At 56.3% G+C, this 17,563-nt stretch overlaps 2 protein-coding genes across 4 annotated transcripts; both read left to right on the top strand.

Moving 5' to 3' along the window:
* The first annotated feature begins 1,546 nt into the window (after positions 1 to 1,546).
* Positions 1,547 to 6,458, top strand: OTOS (otospiralin). 2 transcript variants are annotated; one of them, XM_055287886.1, is made up of 5 exons: positions 1,547 to 1,625; positions 4,769 to 4,841; positions 5,017 to 5,192; positions 5,376 to 5,402; positions 6,130 to 6,458. In XM_055287886.1, exons 3-5 carry the CDS (start codon positions 5,060 to 5,062, stop codon positions 6,312 to 6,314), a joined length of 345 nt encoding a protein of 114 aa, XP_055143861.1. In that variant the 5' UTR covers positions 1,547 to 1,625; positions 4,769 to 4,841; positions 5,017 to 5,059; the 3' UTR covers positions 6,315 to 6,458. The 2 variants fall into 2 exon arrangements, with proteins under 2 accessions (XP_055143861.1, XP_055143863.1); XM_055287888.2 differs by having other exon boundaries at positions 5,099 to 5,192; positions 6,130 to 6,439.
* A 1,609-nt stretch (positions 6,459 to 8,067) lies between these two features.
* COPS9 (COP9 signalosome subunit 9) lies at positions 8,068 to 14,610 on the top strand. 2 transcript variants are annotated; one of them, XM_055291171.2, is made up of 3 exons: positions 8,068 to 9,215; positions 11,432 to 11,504; positions 14,349 to 14,610. In XM_055291171.2, the coding sequence occupies exons 1-3, from the start codon at positions 9,090 to 9,092 to the stop codon at positions 14,384 to 14,386; spliced, it is 237 nt and encodes a 78-aa protein (XP_055147146.2). In that variant the 5' UTR covers positions 8,068 to 9,089; the 3' UTR covers positions 14,387 to 14,610. The 2 variants fall into 2 exon arrangements, with proteins under 2 accessions (XP_055147146.2, XP_063501912.1); XM_063645842.1 differs by lacking the exon at positions 8,068 to 9,215 and adding an exon at positions 9,629 to 11,007.
* Positions 14,611 to 17,563: the final 2,953 nt, after the last annotated feature.

Here is a 17,563-nt window from a genome sequence, read left to right as displayed (position 1 = left end):
GGCCTCTCCAAGTCAACTTAGTTTTAAGCCAAAAAGCTCTTTCTTTTCACGTTCATTAGAATTCAAGACATTTAGTTATTTTATTTAAATAACAAGGACAATTGGCACCGGTGGGGTTGGGAACCCACGTAGGTGACTGTCAGAGGGCGCCCTTATCCTCACTCCTTGGGTACCTGGGCTCTGTCCTCGGGTTTATGGAGGGAGCAGAAGACAGCAGCTGAGAAGTGAGTGGGCAGTGAGGGTGGGGAGGGCCGCGTTCCCTGTGGCTCAGTGAGGACAGCAGCGTGGCCGGCCTGCAGGCATGGTGGGCTCTGACACTGACTGGCTGGGTGGACCCGGACCAGGCACTAACACAGGCTCGGAGAGGAGGCAGGCAGGACACAGCCAGGCAGGAGGCCGCATCCCTTGCTGAGACCGAGGACACCAAGGACACGGACTGGGGGGATGGGGTGGGGTGGGCTGTGAGGAGGAGGCCACGTCCCCCGCTGAGACCGAGGATGCCAAGGACACGGGACAGGGTGACAGGGGCTGGGATGGGCTGTGAGGAAGCCGCGTCCCCTGCTGGGACCGAGGACATGGGACAGGGTGATGGGGGCAGGGGTGGGCTGCAAGGAGGCTGTGTCACCTGCTGGGACCGAGGACAACGAGGACAGGGACAGAGGGATGGGGGTTGGGGTGGGCTGCCGAGGAGGCCGCCCGAGGGTCCTGGGCTCTGGGAGGGGTGGACAGGTTCCAGGCAGCGAGCAGAGCCCCAATGCCGAAGCAGGGGGCATGTTCCTGGGGCCCTGATGGCGGGCTGGTGAGAGTGGAGCTGGGAAGCGAGTCAGCAGCAGGAGCCTGGGCTTTGAGGCCAGACGTGGGAGCCGTGTGGACTTTCCAGAAGCCTCCCTGGCAGCCGAGGGGAGGGAGGCTTGAATATGGCCTGTCTGCTCTGGAACACAGGTCCAAATCTGGTCACCATGATGGCGGTGTCGTGACGGGGCCTTTGGGAGCGGTTTGTCGGTGAAGAGGGGCTGGTGCTTCCTGTCCGGTGTGGGTCAACCCTCTCGGGAGCACCTCTGTTATAAAGGCAAGCTCAGCTTCCTCTTGCCACGGGGCCCCTTTGATTCCCAGCCGTGCTGTGGAGCAGCACAAGGCCCTCCCCTGAGGTCGCTGCCCAGGCTTGGACCCTCCAGCCTCCAGAAGTGTGAGCTGAACAAACTTCTGCCCTTTAAAAATGCCCAGTCTGTGGCATTCAGTGAAGACCAAGACAAGGGGACAGGGAGGAGCACGCAGGAGGCACAGCCCTCCAGAGCCCATGTCCGGGCGTACTGTGTCTTTAGGACTTTAAATCATGAACAAGGGTCTGTGCTTGGCCTGTTTCTCCAGGAAACAGAGGTGGGCTGGGCTCAGGCCTGGGCACCCCAGGCTCAGTGACATCCGCAATAGCCCAGGCTTGGTGTTCCCAAGCTGGACAGCAGGGGGCACCAGAGACCGCCCGATCTCTGCACTGCCAGCGGTGCCCGCAGCCCGGCACTGCCTGGTTGGCTTGGGACCCAGCAGTGCCCACCAAGACCGTCTTGTGTGTGTCAGCATGTTCTCGCCCCAGGCAGACGAGACTTCCAGAGGCCTCCGATGCCTCCACGGTGGGTGGGGACTGTGCGGGGCAGGGGCAGGGGCGGGGGCGGGGGCTGGGTCAGGGTCAGGGGAGCAGGGACCCTGCAGAGTCACCTGGAGAAATTTCAAAACCACCGAGACTGGACCCGTTAACTCAGAATATCACGTTAGGAAGCTGGAAATCCTGACTATTCAAAAGCTCCCAGGTGGTCCCAATGTGCCGCCAGGATTAACAGCTACTTCTTGAGCTGGTGGCCCTGGACCTGCCCAGCACCACCTAGAGACGCGTTGGAAATGCAGATTCCCAGGTCCCTCAAGCGCGTGAATCAGAGCTCTGAGTGGGAGGGGGCCAGAAAGAGACCTGCATTTTAACAAGCACCCCAGGGACTCTGAGGTCAGGCCCCAGGGAACTCTGACCCCCTCAGGCTGAGAACCGCTGCCCGTGCTTCACTGCCCGAAGTGTGCTGGGGGACCAGTAGTATCCTCAGCTCTTGGGAGCTGGTTAGGGATGCAGAGTCCCAGGCCCCCCACCTGTTGAATTAAACCTGCATTTTAACAGGACCCCTGGGGAATTCTTACAGTTTGAGAACCATTTCTCTAGGAGCTGTCACTGAACAAGAACAATATACACAATATACACGGCTTGGTGTGCAAACCCCTACAGAGGGCATTCTGGGTGGGCTGCAAGAGAGCAGGTGAGAGAGGAATGATGAGTGAGTGGCCAGGGTGGCACCCTCCAGGGTGCAGGGGAGCCGGGGTCCTCCGGGTAGGGTCAGGGAAGGCTGTGTCCAGGCCAGCGAGGGACAGTGACCCTGCAGGACCCAGGAAGCGTCTTCTCAAGAGAGTGGCCCTGCAAGACCCAGGAAGCGGGACAGTGCATGGCGGTGGGGCAGTGCGAGTGGCAAGATGGACCAGGACAGCGCGAGTGATCAGCAGCTATTGGTGGTGCTGGGTGGTTTCTTTTTAAGATGTTTTCCTTACATAAAAATAATAAATTAAGGAACATACATATACCCAGAATGAAGAAAAACCACATATATATGCCCATAGGTCCACCGTCCAACACCATCACTGCTTCCTACTTCTAGAGTTTTTCCACGTATAGTCTTTTATTCAGTCATTACAAAGATACGGTACATGCTATCATATCTCATCTTTCCTAACGTCATAGGCGTATTTTCACATCATCTTCAGACATGTGGTTATTAACAGAAGGATGATGGGCCCATCCTCTCTGGCAGCCCCATCACAGTCAGAGGTTGCGGCAGGGCCCGGCCCACCCTCACCCTCCTCCCCTCTGCATCTGGCTCCCACCTTCCCTGCTGGACGTGGAGGTCCTGGGTCCACTGCCGATGCTGGGCTGTGCATTTTCAGACAGGGCCTCCCAGACTGTTTTCCCGCTTGCCCTCCCAGGCCCTCCCTTCTTCAGCATCTCCCACGGTCGCAGAAGGCCCATTCCCGTAGCAAGCTCACTCCGTGTCTGGCCACACTCCCCCCAACCCAGCTGGACACAGTATTGGTGCTGGGAGAGGGGCCCAGGGATGGGAATGCTCAGGGTGGAATCTGGAATTGGATCTCTGGCTTGACTAGATCGAAGACTAGTTCCATTTCCCATGGAAAAGAGGGCACTGTCACCCACCCCGTGCAAAACAGACCTATTGAGGGCAGGACTTTGGGTGACCAAGCAGCTGATGCCACCATGGAAATAAGGACCGTGGGCTTGGCTGGTAGCTGGAAAAGTGCACTGCCAAATCTGGGAAAAGAAAATGATGAGCTCAGAGCTTAAATTCCCAGCTCAGGGGGCAGGTAAGGTACCAGAAATCTTCTGTGCTGTGCAGGGAAGGGCAACAAGCAGGCCTGGGTGCTCGCCTCCGCACCTGGATTTCAGAGGGGCCACTGCCCCTAAGCTCTATGTGCAAACAAACAGTTGTGCTGAGCACCTGCTTCCTCCTGGGGGCCGGAGATCTGCACACGCACGAGGCAGAGGGGGCTGCACGACCAGCCCTGGGCACTGAGGTTCTGAAGGGTTCCCCTCGGGGGGAGATTTCACAGGTGTCACCACAACGCGGTGCTGGGGAATGCAGTGCATCCCGTGGGGTCCTCGAGAGGATGCTGAGTCCCATGAGTCCTCCTAGAGCATCTTCCTAGTGAATCACTCACCTGGGTGCTCTTGCGGACCCCCAATACAACTGCCCTGAAAGAATCCATCGCCTCCTGTAGCCACAGGCTCCAGATTTCTGGAAAGGAAACCCAAAATCCAATCCGTGGGCGGCTGCCTTACAAGCTGAATTAAAGTAACCACCTCTCTGGGTATCTTTGGTTAAATGTATGGCATTGTGTGGGAAAAAATGAGTCCTTAAACATTTGGATGGAGACATGTGGGCAGACTGTGATGAAGTTGGGGACCCCTGAACTCCAAAACCATGGGACACATGGGTGAGGAGCGTCCCAGAGTCCTTAAACAGCCCCCAGGGTGACCAGGAATGACAAGGGAGACTGCCACACCAAATTCGGCCCCTGATTCAGTGGGGTGGTGGGACCCTAAGAAGCAGGACCAGGAAGAGGCTGTACTTATTGGAGAGACAGGTGAGCACAGGAACCGATGTGGTCAGTGGGGCTGCTGTGGAGTCAGAATGGCCTGACCCACAGAGACCCTTGGTGCCGGCTGCTGGTGTCCCAGGGTGGGGACAGCCTCCTGCCCACCTACAGACTGACACTTTGGATCGCAGGGAAGCTCCCACCTGGAGACAGAAGTCCATCTTGACCCCACACTTCCTGCTGAGACTCTGCTCAGTGGACATGCTGCAGGCAGGTCCCGCCGACCTGGGGCTCCTCCTGCCTGCTGGTTTAAGTGGAAGCAGCGCTGGAATTATTCAGCTCCTTCTCACGAGGGAGGAAATCTCAGCCAGCCCCAGTGTTGGACGTAGCATCTCTCCTTGCGGAGAGGAAACTGGGTTTGTTTCAAGTACCAATGTTGAATTCAGTCCTAACAATTTCAGAAATGGCCTAGCCAAGATGTTTTTCTCTCAGTTTGAACTTTGGATCAGATTCCCAGAAGCTGACACCCTGATTCTGCCTGCCAGCAGGGCGACAGGAGCCCATAGTCCTCCGGTGGGGATGGAATATTCAGTTTGACTGTTCAGGCAGGTGACGTGTCCTTCCTCATCTGCAGGCTTCTATAAAGAGGACCCTTGAGCTGGCAGCAGAGCCCATCTAGGCAGCACGGCTGGCTGAGCAGAGACAAGGTAAGCCCTGGAGAGTCCAGGCGGAGTGGAGGGAGTGCAATTTCTTCAGTCATGGAAATTAAGGCCAATTGAGGCAGGGATTTCACCTCCAAATAGTGGTTTGAAACCACTGAAATTGAAATTGCTAGGAAAACAGTAAGAATTTTTTTTTTTTAACCCATGCCATTTTCCCCAGGGCTGCCCACACTGGGGCTGGTAGAGGAAGCCGGCCCCGACGGATGGGTGGTCTCGCCCTTCCTGGGTTCATCCTGCTGCAGGTGGGCCTGAGTCGCAGATCGGGAAGCACCGGGAAGATGCAGGCCTGCGTGGTGCCGGGGCTGGCGCTCTGCCTCCTGCTGGGGCCTCTCGCAGGTGAGGGGCCACTCTGGAGGGAGGCAGCCACCAGGACCCCGACAGCCCTCCTGTTCCCTCCCCTCCTGCACGCATCCACAGGCTGGCTGCTGGGAACCCCCAGAGCCCTGCAGCTGGCGTCGGGTGGGCCCAACCGGCTCCTGGGCGGTCCTCCTGGGTGACAGCTCTTCTCTTCCTTTGCAGGGGCCAAGCCTGTGCAGGAGGAAGGAGGTACCGTTCTCCGATTTCTTTCCTTTCATTTGCATAAGTCACTGGCGTGCAGCGGGGAGAAACTGCTGGGGAGGGCAGCGGCTTCTTATTCTAAGCAGACGCATCAGGGGCCCTGGCTCAGCTCAGGCCCCAGTGTGGAAAACATGGCCCTGGAGAACCAGCTTGGAGCTCCACAAGCAGAGGGTCTGTGAGCTCCTTCCAGCTGGGACCCTGCCCTCCAGCCACCAGGGAACACACTGGGCAGGGGGAGCCAGGGTCCCATGACCCCTGACATTCCCACCCTCAGACCTGGGTTCCAGCCCCCAGGCCCTTCCAACTCTGAGCCCTAGCTCAGTCCAGTATCTTCAGGGCCGCCCTTGCCCAAGCTTTAGGACAGGTTATATGGGGGGGTAGCGGAGGGGGTGTCTGTGCTCCCCTCTGAAATCCCAGCAGGTGGCTGCCGGTGCCCCACACCCTCCCCACACAACTCCTTCCTCAAACAGGACAGGCCTCCCCCTCCCTCTCTTCCCCTTCTTCCTCTTCCTCTGTCTCCCAGACCAGATATCCCCAAGGACCTAGATCATCACCCCACTGATGAGAGGGGACGGGCTCAGGCCCCCACTCTGGGAAGGTTGTATCACTGTGGGCACAGCTGGGAACCATCCACTTGCCTTGAGACCTCCAAGGACGGTGTCTCCAGGCAGGACCATGGGGACAGCCCCCAAGGCAGGTGTCATGTGTCTTTCAGACCCTTACGCGGAGCTGCCGGCTATGCCCTACTGGCCTTTCTCCACCTCTGACTTCTGGAACTATGTGCAGCACTTCCAGGCCCTGGGGGCCTATCCCCAGATCGAGGACATGGCCCGCACCTTCTTCGCGCACTTCCCCCTGGGGAGCACCCTGGGCTTCCATGTTCCCTATCAGGAGGACTGAATGGTGTCCAGCCTGGTGCCCGCCCACCCCACCAGGCTGCACTCAGTCGGGCCTCCACATGCATGGAGTCCCCGCAAAAACCTGGCCCCTGCAGGAGTCAGGCCTGGTCTCACGCTCAATAAACTCCGGACTGAAGATGCACAACCAGCGTTGTGGGTTGTCTTTCAAGGACCGCTGCGCTCAGGCCCCATTTAGTTTATTTCACAAATGAAGCTGGTTTTATTTTGATTCCTGGGGAGCACTTTCATAATCTCTTTCATAAATGTGCAACATTTCCATCCACATTGGCATCAGCAAGGGATCTTATATCCTGGGCAGGCTCAGGACTGGTTTTCTGTGTCTCTCTCTCATCCATTTCCCACAGTGATCCTGGGGGGTGCTGCAGTTCCCCCAGGTTACAGGTGAGGAAACTGAGGCAGAGACATGAGGTCACTGCCTGACTTGTTAAGGTCACACAGCTGTGGTTAGGGGGGAGCTAGATTCTAGTCCAGGCACCCCTGCTCTGGGCCACTAAGCTGGGCAGCAGGCAAACCCACAGTCAGGGCTGGGCTGACTCCACACCATGACACAACCCTGGGAGCAGTGCCCAGGAGGCAGCAGGAAACCAAACTGAGAAACCCCATCTGTATCTGTCATCGGTCAGGGACAGCGGGGCCTGCAGGCTCTGTCTTCCAGGGACGGCTGTAGGCTTTGAGGATGCTGGGAGGAAGGGGGCTTCACCTGGGCACCCTGAGGCACTGGAAGGCCGGGCACTGGAGGGGATGGGCCTCCAGCAATGGGATGGCCTCTGCACAGGTGGTGAGCCCCCCATCCCTGCAGGGTGTACAAGCAGACCGTGGAGACCCACAGCTCCATCCCTTAGCTAGCAAAGACCTCGACTTAATGGGTCACTCTTCTTGGTCACTGCCAAGCCCCTGTTCCATCGGACTGACTTTCACTTGGGTCCTTCAGGGTGATGCACATTAGCACGGCATGAGGCTCACCCCATGTCCACTGCCAGCTTCTCCCTGCAACCCACACTGTCCACTCAGGCCAGGCGGCCCCTTTTCAGGCCACACAGCCCCCTCACATTTCAGCTCAATTCCTGTCCCTGGAACTACCTTCCTCCATGCCGCCCCCTGCTCCCCTTCTCTACAGCCTAACCCCCAAACCCACCTCCTCTAAGGCCTGTTAAAGAAAGCATTGGAAATTTTCAGAAGTTGTTCTGAACCCTGGAGATGGGTGTGGGGACCACTGCAACGGGATCTTGCAGTGAGGGAGGGAGACCAGGCTCAGCTCCGAACAGCACAGGCAGTGGGGGTTTGCGGCTGAGGAGCAGGTGGGGTCGCGGGTGGAAAACGACTAGGAGGAACACAGTGTGGGACGGGATGCTGGCTCGGCGGACCCCGCAGGGCTCTCGCTGAAGACAGGCCTGGGCCATCAGACATCCCGGGGATGCTGGGGGACCAGGAATCCGATCTAATATCCAGGGTGAGGGGCTCTGGCTAAACCAACTTAGCAGGGCTCTCTGCCAAAACTGAACCTGACAACGCAGTGCACAGATGGGCCTGGGAGGAGGTTAGGAGGTCACCGTAGTCTGTCTGGGCAAAGAATCTTTGGCAAAGTCTAGTTCCAGGACCTCTTGCTCTCTCTCCTTCCCTCCCCTGTTCTTCCTCTCTCCCTCTCTTCCTCCAACCTTCTCCCTCCTCTTACCCCTTTCCTTCTCCTTTCCCTCGCTTTTCTGTCACATTCTTTTTTTTTTTTTCATTACGGTAAAACTTCACAAATTGTTTCCATCTTAACCACATTTCAGTGACATTAAGCACATTCACAGCCCTCTACAGACCCTTTTCATCTTTCAAGGCTGAGACTCTGTCCCCACTAAACACGAACTCCCCATTTCCCCTGCCCAAGACCCTGATTACCCCTTTCTACTTTCTGTCTCTATGACTTTGACTCCTCTAGGGGCCTCGGCTGAGTGGATCATGCGGTGTTTGTCTTAGGACTTGCTCCTTTCCCTCGGCAGAGCGTCCTCAATGTTCATGCGCGTGGCAGCAGGTGTCGGCATTCCCTTCCTTTTAAAGGCTGAGTGATGTTCCAGTGTGCATGGACCACATTTGCTTATGCATGTATCCATCAATGGGCAGGGACAGCGGGGGACGCTTCCCTTTTTCATTTATTATAAATAATGCTGCTGTGAACGTGGGGTAAGGACGCCCCTTGGAGCCTCGGCTTTCGGTCCCCTGGGCTTGTGCCCGGAAAGGGAGTGCTGGGCCACGTGGGTGTCCGTGTTTGATTTTCTGGGACCTGCCCCCCTGTCTCCCGCCCCCGCTGCCGCGTCTCACTCCCCGCCGCGGTGTGAGGGGCCCCGTGCCCCGCACCCTTCCACCCGTGTTTTGCTGTTTTTTGACTCTGGGCGTCCCAGGGGTGCAGCGGCCCCTCCGTGGGGCCCTGGTTTGCTTGCACCTCTTCATCTGCTCACCGGCCGCGAGTGTGTCTTCTTGACAAACGTCTGAAGGTCAAGGCTCCTGTGAACCCGGCCGTCTTTGCGGCAGTGTGAGGCTCCCTCTTTATTCTGGATCTGGCCCCTTGTCGGAGGCGTGCTCTGCAGGCACTGCTCCCATTGCTGGCAGCCTTTTCTCTCCGTGGCCGCCCGGCCGCCCATCAGAGGCGTTGCAGACGCCCACCCTCGTCAGCGCAAAGACAAACGCCGGTGGCCGCGAACTCGCTAGCGGCCAGGAGCACCCCGGCTGGCGGGCACCACAGAGGCGCGGTCCTCCGGCGTCTAGATCTGCCATGTGGCGCGCGCCGGAAGCGGCCCTGAGGCCGGAAGTGGGCCTAGAGCGCCGCGGCCCCGAGATGAAGCCGGCGGTAGACGAGATGTTCCCCGAGGGCGCCGGGCCCTACGTGGACCTGGACGAGGTGGCACGGGCCCGGCGGGAGTCTCCGAGCGTGGGGAGCGGGGAAGGGGGAGCGGAAGGGCGGCGTCTGGTGCGCGGGTCCCGGGGAGTGGAGGCCGGGCGGGTGGGCGATGGGCGCGGCTCCCAGGCTCCCTGCCCCGCGGAGAGCAAATCCCGGTTTCTCCGAACACCTGGTGAAAGGCGGCGACCGACCGCGGCGGGAAGCGTGTGCCTTAGCCCGGGGGACCAGGAGGCGCAGCCCGAGGGTTGAGTGCCCGCTGGGTGCCCCCAAGGCCCCCGGGAACACACCCGTGGTCAAAGGAGCTGCGTTTGCTGCTCTTCGATGGCTGCAGCACCCCATGGGGGCCCGCAGTGCGTCTCCATAACGCGGGTGGGGAATCAACCTCGTGTGGGATTTGAGCTCGTGTTAGGGGATTTGGGGGAAGAAAGTGGGCCTTGCTGTGCCTTGGAAGCGAGGATAATTCTCCGACTGGGCCTCTTAATCTTAACTAGAATGAGGGAAGACTGGAGTAGCCGTCATTCCTGTCGGAGCGGAAAAGGAGATGTCTGGCATTTATGTGCTTTGCGTAGTGGCCTCGTTTTTCTTTTTAATTATACAGGATTATACAGTCGTCTTGGGGTTTTTTTGGTCTCTATTGTGTTCACAGAGTGACCTTGTCTGATGTGAGCGTTCTGAGATGGTTTATGGTCAGCGGGAGTGCACCACAGCCTAGCTCAGGGTGGCAGGCCAGCTCCTGCATGCCAGGGCCTCATGTGCTCTTTCTCAAAGCTTAGGGGGTACAGAGGTGGTCAGAGGCAGCCCTTGTGCCTGTGGAAATAATAGCATGGCAGAGAGGCTGATTGCAAATACCAGGTGTCACAGAAAGCCGAAGGCGCACCGACGGATGGGCCCTCAGGGCTTTGAGGGGGCTCAGCAAAGGTACAGCTGAGGAGACTCTGTGGCCAAATGCTGGGGCACACATTGGTGTTTGCCAGGTAGGCGGGGATGAAGGCCCGGCGGGAGCAGAGTCCTGGGCTGGGGGATGCCGACTGGCTCACCAAGGGAAGGGAATGTTGTGTCGTTTAACGTGGTTGAGGGTGCAGTGCCAGAGAGAGGGGAGACAGTGGGTAGGGACCAGATCATGAAACCATCTGGAACCATGCTAAAGAGGGTGGCTCTGTGCACCCCGCTCCCGAAGCACTTCCACTAAACCCAGGCTTCTCCGTCCTGTTTTAAAGTCACAGCCCTAGGCGATGTGGAGCCACCGGAGGGCTTGACAGTGGGGAGTGAGAGGCTCCGACTTGCTCTGTAGGGTGGCAGCATTTAGGAGTGAGAGGGTAGAAAAATGGGAGCAGGGAGAACAGGAGAGTTGAAGAGGGTGTGAAAGAGGCAGATGGAGGTAGGGACGAGCTCAGCCCAGTGTTTAAGTGGCAGATGCGTGTGGCTTACTGTGGTGATGGGGACAGGGAGGGAGGCTGAGAAGCCATGGGAGGAGGCTGAGCGTCCTGGCTTTTCTGAGAGTGTCTGAAAGGGAACAAGGGCATGCAGCTACGGGGATCAGGGCAGGGTTGAGCAAGCGGCCTTGTGAATGCTGAGGCCAGGGCAGCAGCAGGACCTGTGGCCAGCTGTCCAGGGTGCTGCTGTCAGAGGAATCTGCTCCCTCTGTCGCCGGTTGACTCTAAACAGGATCCAAAATCCTGAGGGCTTCAGATTGCCCAGCTTGGGTTGTGACATGGTTTTTCCACTGCTGTGGAGTTGTGGCAGTGGACGGTCCATGATGGCAGCTGGCACCGGAACCTCAGAGGCAGAGCAGGTCGGTTTCCTTGGGGAAGTGGTTTCATTCCCAGAAGAGAGAGGGAAGGGATCCTGAGCGGAGGCGATGAGCTCAGTTTCACATGTGTGTGGCCTCTGGCGATGTCCAGCGGGGGATGGGGGATCGGAAACCTCTCCTTGAGGGTTACAGAGAAGTCGTGGTGCTTAGGGCAGTGGTAGGTTTCTTTTTTAAAGGCAGAGAGGAATCAAGGAACAGAAGCCCTTGAGAGACCTTAAAAATCATTCCTTTGAATTTCTCCCTCCTCCTCCCCCCCAATACACATTCCTTTGTCTGGAACTAAAATGTTGACTCCGACTTGAGCCTGTTTCCCCTCACCCATCTTCCTTTTCTGTCCCTGCAATGCACTTACCACCTGTTCTTTCGGAAAACGCAGCTGACATGACCTTGCCTTTCCATTCCCCAGGCGGGAGGCAGCACCGGGCTCTTGATGGACTTGGCAGCCAATGAAAAGGCCGTTCATGCAGACTTTTTTAATGGTAAGGATGCTTGGAATGGGATGCCAGATTTAATCTGAATATTTCTTCTCTAGGTTAAGGCAGTGAAGCAACTTGGTGACATGAATAATTTGTATCATAAGGCGGTAGAGCCCTGCGCTCCTCTCAGAATGCAGTGCAGCCTCTGTGGAGCGACACAGGCTGTGGCCACTGGCAGGCAGCCTTATTTTTCAGGAGAAGAGTAGCATGAAATTGTTCCCAGCTTGCACCCAGTAGTTGAGTTTGAGCTCTGGCATGCGTGTTACACGTGCCTGCGGACACCTCAGACTAGCCGGGTCTGGCCCCTTACCCCACACACGGCCACAGGAACCCTGTCTGGCTCCCTGTCTCCGCCCTCTCCAGGTAGCCGGTTTCCTTTCCTCTCCCAGCCCACCTGTGTTTGCCTGCCTGGGTTCTCGTGCCCTCAGCTGCCTTTGCAGAGGGACAGCCATACTCCAGCTGTTGCCCAGCTTTGAAATCAGGACGCAGGATGCGTTTCCCTCTTGATTTAACTTCATTAACTTGATTTAGCTTCAGTGCTAGTTACCAAAAACATGGGTAAACCAAATAAACAGTGAAAAGCAAACTTTCTGTAACATCTTCAGACCTGCTAGAGGGAATATTTCTCATTCTCTTCTGATTTTTTCAGGCCTTGTTCCTATAGATTATATTAACCTTTACTGTGGGTTCAAATAATAAGTAAACAAGATAGGTTTCTTACTCCAGAGAGTGAGGTGGCGTTTTTCTTCCTGGTTTAATGCTTGGTGCTTGCCTCTGCAGAAAGCTCTTGTTACTAGTTAACAGCTAGGATGTGACCTTGCCACATTGGTTTCTAACTTACCAGAGAGCGCCTGCCATCCTGAGTCCCTGCTGCTTTATCAGGCTTACTGTCAGCCAGCCATTGCCTGAGGGGAGCAGCCAAGCTGCTGACTTGGGGTGCAGGCTTTCCCAGGGTGCCTGGCCATGCCCCTGAGTTAGCATTCTTGCTGCTACCAACTGGAGTCAGAACTGGGGCAGGTGACATTTGAGACGAGCCTGGAGAACTGAATAGCATTTATTTCAATTCTTTATGCCAGAGCGAGGTGGGAGAAGGGTGTTGCCTTCAGAGGGAACAAATTGTGCAGAGCTGCAGAGCGCTCTCCAAAGCTGCTTTTCGAAAACACCAGCTCCCCAGGGCGACTTTGAAGCTTCTTCACGTGGGCAGGATTGGGCAGTTGCTAATGCTGGCACCACACCCTTGCATTTTGATGATCTAGTCCCATTTATCCTCTGCCAGCGCGTTGGTTAGAGGCGATTGCTGTGTTGTAGTGTTTGAGTTCACATGACTTCCAGAGTCAGCCCTTGAATCCTGACGGGAAAGCATCTCTGAGGGACCCAGGCCCTACCTGTCAGGTGAGCGCCCAGCAGCCTAAGCACTGCGGGCGCGTGTCTGCCTTTGAGCCTCGGCCGGTCAGGGAGGGAACGCGGGAGAGCTCTGTGTCCCCTGCCTGCCCACCCACTAAGTTCACAAAGCATTCACTGTCCCGTCAGGTTGTGACAACCCCATGTGTTCAAGAAGCCATTTACTTTGAGAGACCTCTGTGGGCTGTGGATGGGGCTTCTGCTAAGTCACTTTTACTTGTCAAACAGATGGGTTTTGCTGGGCTGTTATACCCTGGGCACCAGGGTTCTAGCCATGAAAGAGACTCACTCTCTTCCCTCGCCGTGTCTTACAAAATTGTGGGTCCAGACAAGTCAGCAGGCAGGGACTGGACTGTGACAAGAGCCCTGGCAAAGCGTGGACGGCATTTCGGGGAGCACAGCAGAGGGAGGTTTCTCCAGAGGGGCAGCAGAGCAGAGGTTGGAAGGTGTGGAGTCAGCCAGGCCTGGGACTGCGCAAAAGTGCCCCGAGCAGCAGAACCACAACCAGCAGTCGGGAGGCAGTGAGGACGTGGGGGTGCATCAGTGTGGCTTGGGAGAGTCCGGACCTTCTGCAGTATCCAGAGATGCCTCAGGGACGCCACCCTCCCCAGGAAGGCTGGATGCCGTGGTGCCAGCAGGCTCCTGGCTCTTCGCTCTGACTCTCCAGGAGTTGAACCTCCTCTTTCTAGTTCATAATTCCTACCGCATATTTTCAGTGCACAGAACATGTGGGTGGGCTTTTAGTTTTATTTTCACCTCCCATTGTGAAAGTGATGATTGCCTGTAGTAGGGAATTTGAAAAACACAGAAAACTAAACAGAAGGACAAAATCTTTCCTGGGGGGCCTGATTTTGATCACGCAAAGCAGGGCACTACATGTTTGCTGCGTTTCTTCCAGCGGGAACAGGCCTTAGCGGGTGTTTCTCAGGCTTGGGTATGATTCACACTCCCTTACTGGAGGCTTCACCTTTCTGCAGCCTAGCCTGGCTTTCTCATGCTCACAGCGGCAGCCGGCCAGTTTCCCTCTGCTCTCAAGGACCCAGCACGTGCCTCCCAGCTTCATCTCTCACCGGCCCCAGCAGCGAGGGCAGCATCTTGGGCGCTCGTGCACTCGTGGGTGCAGACATGGCACTGGCGTGTCCTGAGTGCTGAGTTGTGGCTGTGCGGTGGTGTCCATGGGACTCAGAACAGCCCTGCATGCATCTTCTTAGGATTGTCTTTTAAATGAAAGCAAGAAGGCACTCTAGCCAACACTCTCCCCTTGGACTACATGTACGAGCCCTGGTTAGCTAAAACTGAAAGTCTGTTACGGGGAAAAGTCTTTTATTTCATTAAATCGTTGATGGTTATCTCTGTGTTTTGGACTACCATATAATTCATTCTGAAGTGATTTCTTCAGCCCTTACCCTTGTATGTGTAAATACGTGGTTTTGCTTATTTCCCTAGATTTTGAAGATCTTTTTGATGATGATGACATCCAGTGAGATGCCCTCTGGCAGCAGGCGGGGCCGAGCCGTTGGTACAGAGCCGCAGTGTGAGCCTGCGCAGGACGGTTTCAGGTGGTTTGAAAGAACACGTCGAAATCCCTTGAATTTAGGACCTGGTTAACCAAGAAAGATAAGAATGTTCTTAACGACCTAGATGAGGCTGTTCATCTCTGAACGTGATCAGGTTTTGTCCTCACTCCAATTAAAAGAAAGCATTGTCACATGCAGAGTGATCTCTTTCTTGCACTTTTGAGTGAGTGTTGCAGTCCCTAAAAGTCTCTGTGTGTTCGTGTGTGCATGCATGTGCATGCATGTGTCAGCACGCTGAGAGAACCATGTTTGTCTGATAGCAAATACCGTGTGTTAAGGTGCTGTATGTGCTGGAGCAGGAGGCAGTGCGGGCTGTGCACAGCTGGGCCTGCTGACAGCACTTGGAGGACCTTGCCACAGGGCCACCCTTCCGCTGTGTGGGAGGTTTGCACTGTGTGTGTCTGTCAGCACAGTGGGCCTTATGCTGTCCTCCAGCCTCCACGTCAGGGCAGCTGCCCCACAAACGCGAGGCTTAAGAACTAGGACGACAGGATGCGACTTTGCAGGAGACGCCTTCTACATGGAAATGCACGTTGGTCCATTTCCAAGGAGAGTGTAACACCCATGCGGGAAGCGGGGTCTTGTTTCCTGGAGGCCCAGCTCAGTAGTCGATAGTGGCTGTGAAGCAGTGAAGTTCTGTTTGACATCCATCTCGAAGTGAAGAGCGTTTCTCAGACCAGGAGACGCCCAGGACTTCAGCAGTTCCCATTTTCAGAGTTAAAGCCCCTCAATGGAGGGACCTGCTGTCCCCGCTACTGAGAACCCACTGAAGGGTGTCACCTTGTCATGTTTACAGAAGAGACATTTGTACTGGAGGCCAGGTGAGATTTTTTTTTTTTTTTTTTGAGACGGAGTCTCGCTCTGTCGCCCAGGCTGGAGTGCAGTGGCGCAATCTTGGCTCACTGCAAGCTCCGCCTCCCGGGTTCACGCCATTCTCCTGCCTCAGCCTCTCCGAGTAGCTGGGACTACAGGCGCCCGCCACCACGCCCGGCTAATTTTTTGTATTTTTAGTAGAGACGGGGTTTCACTGTGGTCTCGATCTCCTGACCTCATGATCCGCCCGCCTCGGCCTCCCCGAATGTCAGCTCTGCCTCCTTTTCTCGTGAGTGCTGAGTGGGCTTCCACCCTGTCCTGATGAAGCTCCTGTCCTGTTGGGGCTCGGCAGCACGGGACTGCCCAGGACAAGCCAGCAGCCCTCCATGGTTCCCGTGCTGCAGCGAGGGCAGTCGGAGCACAGGGTCCGTGGGAAGGCAGGAGAGCAGACTGCAGTGTCGGAAGACCCTCTGTTGGAAGGTCTGCACTGGGCTGCACACTGAGGCTGCCGCTTTGTTTCTGAGACCCACGTGGCTTATCTGCAGGCGAGGAGCAGGGTTTCCCGCGGCCAGGCTGCATGCCGTCTGCACGCCGTCTGCACTTTGAGAGGGTGGGGGTTTTTCAGTGCTGTGTTCTTGCGATTCATTCGTGAGAGTCATCTTTACAGTTTCATAAGTGGATTCCTCAAAGCGGGCCTAGAGGGCTCTGTGGGGAACAACTAGGTATTTGGGTGAATTCTGTGGTGATCAGGTGGTTACCCTGCAGTTCCCCCTCAGTTGAGGTATATCACAGTACCACAGGGCCTGCAGTACACAGTGGTAAGGGCTGTGGCTACACTCAGACTGGCCAGTGGCAAACACCACTGCCAACAAGCTGTAGGCTGCTGCTGAATCAGTTCCTGCCTTTGGAGGGCTGGGCACAGTGGCTCACTCCTGTAATCCCAGCTCTTGGGGAGGGTGAGGCGGGAGGATCACTTGAGGCCAGGAGTTTGAGACCAGCCTGGGCAACTGAATGAGACCCCCTTCTCTACACAAAAATTAAAAAAATTAGCTGAACGTGGTGGCACGTGCCTATAGTCCTAGCTATTTGGGAGGCTGGGGCAGGAGGCTCACTTCAGCCCAGGAGTTCAAGATTGCAGTGAGCGATGAGTGTACCACTGCACTCCAGCCTGGGCCACAGAAACCCTGTCTGTAAACACAAGCAAAAATGTTTCTTTGGGCCTCTGTTTCCTCATTGGTGAATGGGGATATCAGCCTGTGGCCTTCAGCAGGAAGGAATGATTCCAGGTGAAGAAGAGAGCTGCTGCCCAGGAACTCAGGCAGAGTGGAGATAGGCACACCCCTCCTAGACCAAGGCCTGTGAGCCCAGAAGCTCCTGTGTGGGCCGTAGAATTTCAGGCTCGCCTGCTCTAAGCCACTCTGAAGAGCAGTCTGCACATGTGTGCATGTCAGTGTCTTCTGCACATTTTTAGACCTGTATGGGCTCTAGGAGGCCTCCCTTTGCCTTCACAGAATCCTTGCAGCTTCTTCAATACCATGAGGCCACGAGCATTACCACCTGTTTTTCTTCATCTCCCTGTGACTCGGCTGTCACTAAAGGTGATCACCCGGGTGATCAGACTGCAGCTGACTGGCCCAGCCATGCCCACTGCCATGGCAAAACCCCAGCCATGCCCACTCCCATGGCAAAACTCCAGCCGTGCCCACTCCCATGGCAAAACCCCAGCCATGGTCAGTGATGTGTCTTCATCTACACTGACAGAGGTATTGTCTCAGTTTTTACACCTGAGCACCTTAATCACAGAGACCTCTATTCTGATCCCTGCCCCATTTAGAATGCTGCTGGGGGACTGCAGGCTCAGCTGCCGGCCAGATATTGAACCTCAGCAAGGCAGCACAGCTCTGCGGGGAATGCCTGCCTGCGCCTTGGAGCGGAATCGGCCGAGGGCGAGGGAGCCTTCTGGGGTCTCGGAGAAGACCCTTCCATGAGAAAAGAAGGAAGCACTGTCCATTAAAATCTACGCAAGAGAGGAATTTGTTGGAAGGCTCACAGAAGGACAGCTGACTCCAGGGCTCAAAGATCCTTGGACTCAACCACTTCCTGTTTCTGCCTGCCCACTGGCTTCTTGGGCCTAGAAAATCTTTCTCCACAACAGTTCCTTTCTCCACCGTGGTTCCAGCAGTTTCCATACTACATCTCTGGTAACACGCCTCCCGGGGTGGCAAAGGGGACTGTCCCAAGGGAAAGGCTAAAGGAAGGCCTGTGATTGGC

The sequence above is a fragment of the Symphalangus syndactylus genome, chromosome 8 (assembly GCF_028878055.3).
Source record: "Symphalangus syndactylus isolate Jambi chromosome 8, NHGRI_mSymSyn1-v2.1_pri, whole genome shotgun sequence".
Taxonomy (NCBI): domain Eukaryota; kingdom Metazoa; phylum Chordata; class Mammalia; order Primates; family Hylobatidae; genus Symphalangus; species Symphalangus syndactylus.
This window is presented reverse-complemented; position numbering and strand designations above follow the sequence as displayed.